At 46.0% G+C, this 4,226-nt stretch overlaps 1 protein-coding gene across 1 annotated transcript in view; it reads right to left on the reverse strand.

The window, feature by feature from the left end:
- Nucleotides 1-621: 621 nt before the first annotated feature.
- Nucleotides 622-4,226, reverse strand: part of pcsk9 (proprotein convertase subtilisin/kexin type 9) — a 7,147-nt gene continuing 3,542 nt past the window's right edge. The window contains exons 6-12 of the mRNA XM_087177662.1: nt 4,032-4,226; nt 3,747-3,930; nt 3,483-3,656; nt 3,207-3,355; nt 2,962-3,127; nt 2,185-2,351; nt 622-2,092 (exon numbers count right to left, since the gene is read on the reverse strand). The exon at nt 4,032-4,226 is cut by the window's right edge and continues 1 nt beyond it. Of these exons, the coding sequence (XP_087033788.1) occupies nt 1,898-2,092; nt 2,185-2,351; nt 2,962-3,127; nt 3,207-3,355; nt 3,483-3,656; nt 3,747-3,930; nt 4,032-4,226 (1,230 nt within the window). The 3' untranslated portion in view covers nt 622-1,897. The remainder of the gene's footprint in view (nt 2,093-2,184; nt 2,352-2,961; nt 3,128-3,206; nt 3,356-3,482; nt 3,657-3,746; nt 3,931-4,031) is intronic.

Genomic DNA, 4,226 nt, shown 5'->3' on the forward strand with positions numbered 1-4,226 from the left:
TCCTGGGGTGCAGGGAGGGCTGGGGAAGTGCGTGGGTAGGGATTGGCATCTATACGGGTTTTTACTGTCATTCAACTTTGAAAATTCACTTCTGCCATCGCAGGATTCTGTAATGCATGTTAAAACTCAGTTTTAATTTGTACATCAGAGTTTGATTAAGGGGAAATTTGATATAAAATAAACTGGAATGCACAACCTTTTGTAAACATTGTCTTTATGTATGTTTACAGACTGTCACATTATCCACTGCTTTATTTCATAACGCCTTAAACATAAACGGTGCACGCTCATTTTCATTTGTACCTTTTATATGTTGACTGCTCCAAGGTTTCAGTACCTCATCCCATATCATCCTGCAGACTGAAGTGAACTGAGAGAAGACACAGAGCTCCACCTCATGTCATCAACCTGATATATCAATGTAGCTTTAACGATATCAGTCAAACTCAACTGCAGTCATCAGGGCGCCACAGCAGCGTCACATAGATAACCACACTGAAGTCATCCATCCCTGTGAATCATTAACAACCAGGGTTGAAGCGTAGCATTGGTGCCTGGTTGTCATGGCAGACTATATATATTTTTTTTTTTTTTTACCATTGTCACATTAACTCAGTTCAGTTCTCAGGACAGACAAATGTGTTTTATTCAAGTAGGAAGTGGAAGTTTCACCTTAAAGTCAGCTGTTCACAGCTCCATTACAGATTCATTCCCAGTACAGATCCTCCTGCTCAAGTATTGACTCCAAGAGAAAGTTGATCAGTCAAATGAAGTACTGGATTTAAAAACATACTGAAGTATTCAAAAGTAAATTTTCATGTCAACACATTGTTGTATTGTTCCACATTTACAGAACCGACTGACTGACTGACTGACTGACTGTAGAACCTGTAGAATAAAGAGCTTGTAGGATTTGCTTCAAAGCTTATTGAAATTGTCATAAAAACACAACTGAACCAACAAAAGGAGCCACTGTTGTTTTTCAGTCAGTGATGAAGTGTGGTCGTGGTAAACTCAGCAAACATTTCAAACTACATGAATCTTTCTTTATTTGTAAAGCTTCAAACACAGACTTCAGATCAGATCACGGTCTCTGCTGAAGAATCTTCTGCCTCATCTTTATCTCACGTCGCCATCGTTAGGACGCTGACGGTGGAGGAGGCGGCTGTGATTGGTTTTCCTGTGATGAACACACTGTGTGGTTTATCACATTTTTCAAAATAAAAGTCATTCATTGACTGAAAGCTCTGCTTCAAAGTAAGAGTCCTTCATAGAAATGTAGTGAAGTCAAAAGTACAATATTTGTCTTTAAGTGTAGACGAGTAAAAGAAGTTTCCAAAAGAAAAAAATAGTTCTCAGGTACAGTACAGATGCTTGAAAAATATACTTAAGTAAATGTACTTTGTTATTGTCCACCCCTGTATGTAGGTGTGTGTGTGTGTATATATATATATATATATAACTGTCCCAAGTCTTAAAAACTAGTATAACCTGTTTTATAAATGATTGAGTTTTCATAGCAATCACTTAAATTCATGTATTCACTAAAATCAGATCAATGCAACTGGGACATTATTTTGAAAAAACATCTGTTCAGGAAAGCTCTTTCTATTTATCTTGATCTGAAAAAATACAAAAATATTTGGTTACATTTAACAAAGTGTTTGTGGTTTGAAAATGAGTTTTACTAGACGAGGCAACATTAGTCATTAATGAAACTGGAGCTGACTTTCACCTAATCCTACAACTGGAACAAACCAGCAGCTTCACAGACGACAGGCTTTCAGTCACACATGGATGTTGAGGTGCGTTCAGGGACCTACAGGACACCACAGAAAGACACCAACACTCCTGTGCCGGAGAGATACCAAAGCTGACGTCAGAGTGTGAGACCGGATCACTGAGGAGCTGTGGCGAGCTGCTCTGCTGGTCTGACGCGACAGCACACGGCGATGCCTGCCACCGCATCAGCTCCTGTGGCACTGCGGACATGGCAACTGTTGCCCTTAGCAACAGGCCCCAAGAGAGCAGAACCCTGAGAGACGGCGTTACAGTCAGTCAGAGTCCAGTCGGAGGGACAGGACACCTCCACCTGCGAGAGAGCGGCAGCAGCCATGAGTTTAAAAAGAAAAGAAAAGCTGAGAATGTGATCATCAGTCACTTCTCTGGTGTTCAGTGACTCACCTGGTCTTTATCAGCTGACACCTTCTCCAACAGGTGGCACTCCAGAGACGGAGCGTGGCAGCACACGGCGTGTGACGTGACCCCGTCCTTCACCACACACCGCCTCCGATCACCCAGATGAGGACGGGAGTTGGACGAGACCTCAGCAGGGGACCGGGACGTGCAGCCTGGAGAGGAGCGAGCGCCGAGTTTACATGAGTTTAAAAAACAACAACAAAACTTTATAAACAGACCAGAACAGAGATTCTCAGGCACGAGCTCCTCCTCCTCCTCCTCCTCCTCCTCCTCCTCCTCCTCCTCACACAGAGGCACTGAATAATGTAAAGTAAGAACCATGTCAGTGTAACATCACCTGAAAACCCTGCTCTTTATTCCATACATGTAACTGGTATTTGTACTGGCAGGGGGTAAATTGTCCTTTCTGGGTGATTGCCATGGTAACTGACATAATTAGCTGCAATGTTCTAAATGGAGCTTGTACTTGGTTTAAAGAGCAGTTTATATACTGCACAGTCCTTCAGTTACAACCTCAACTCAGCATCGCAGCACCAGGGCCTGGATGACATGAGACTCTTCTCTTATTAAATGTGAACCTGCTAAGCTAGGCTGAGCTAACCATCTCCTTGATCTATTTCCATATTGAGCATACAGATATTAGCGCGCTAACTCTCAACAAGAATGTGAATCAGCCTCTTTCCTAAAATGTGGATCTATTCTTTTAAACGGGGCCCAGACAGATGTTCTGGCGTCACTCAGACTGCACCAGATGTGACTCACCGGTCAGGTGGGTCCGTGGGCCGACACACTCAGCGTCTCGCCCGGGCTCAGGACTGGCATGGGCCTGGCACACCAGGCCGCCTATCACACAACAACGGGCCACAGCGTACACACCTTCACCCCCAGGACGGTTATTGGCGACACACTCCATTCGCTCACCTTTCACCTGAGACACAGAGACGCAGGTTCATCAGCCGTCAGTGTTTTCAGACTTTAGCTGTTTTAGAGACGATAAGAAAACTCACAGCGATGGTTTCTCCTACATGGACACCATCAGGGGCGAAGCTGCTGCAGCCCATCATCTCCTCCCCCTGACGACAGCGACTGACGACCCTGTTGGTGCTCGCGACCCCTGACCTCTCTGACCACACGGAGCGGCACAGAAGTTCCACATCTGGACACATCATACTAAAATAAGTACGCACTCGTACATGTGTGTGTATTTTTGGTTGATTTGTGTATTTTTATGTGTTTTTGTGTATTTGTGTGTATGTCTGTGTGTATTTGTGTGAGTCACTGACTGGTTGTGCTGTTGGCGGGAGGCATGGCTGCCACCAGGTTTGCAGTGGTGAGACGATGTGTGTCAGACAGAGGGAAGAGGTTGATTGTGTTGCTGATGGAGTAATGCAGCATCTTCTGCAGGACCTGCACCGGTGACGTGTTCTGATTGGACGACAGGATCACTGCTGCCACACCTGCACAGGTACAAACCAAAATATAAAAGCTTGATTTGTCTTTACTGTGTGTGTGTGTGTGTGTGTGTGTGTGTGTGTGTGTGTGTGTACCTGCAGCATGAGCAGCAGCTTGAGAGGTTCCACTCCTGGTGGTGAAACAGGTGTTGCAGTCACTGCTGGCACTAACGATGTCGTCTCCAGGTGCGAACAAATCGACGCAGCGGCCGAAGTTGGTGCCGCCCGCCCCCTGCGACATGAGCTGGTCCGCTGCGTTAACGGCCCCCACCGTGATGACCTGCACACACACACACACACACACACACACAAAGTTAAAGGTCGAGGTTGTTGTGTGCAGGTTGGCTGGTGTGTAACTGGGTTCTTTGGAGAGTGGTTCACCTCAGGCTCTGACGCAGGTGAGTAGAGGCACGCGTCATCTCTGTAATTCCCCGCGGCGGCGATGACCACGGCGCCGCTGGCCACCATGTTCCTGCAGGCTGCGTTCAATGACCGACTGAAGCCACCGATGAAAGGCAGCAGGACGACCACTGCATCCACCGGACGGGACTGTAAAGTTGCTTGGATATACTCGAT

The sequence above is a fragment of the Seriola lalandi genome, unplaced genomic scaffold, assembly GCF_002814215.2.
Source record: "Seriola lalandi dorsalis isolate HSWRI2012SDOR001 ecotype SW California unplaced genomic scaffold, Sedor1 jcf7180002054618, whole genome shotgun sequence".
NCBI lineage: Eukaryota > Metazoa > Chordata > Actinopteri > Carangiformes > Carangidae > Seriola > Seriola lalandi.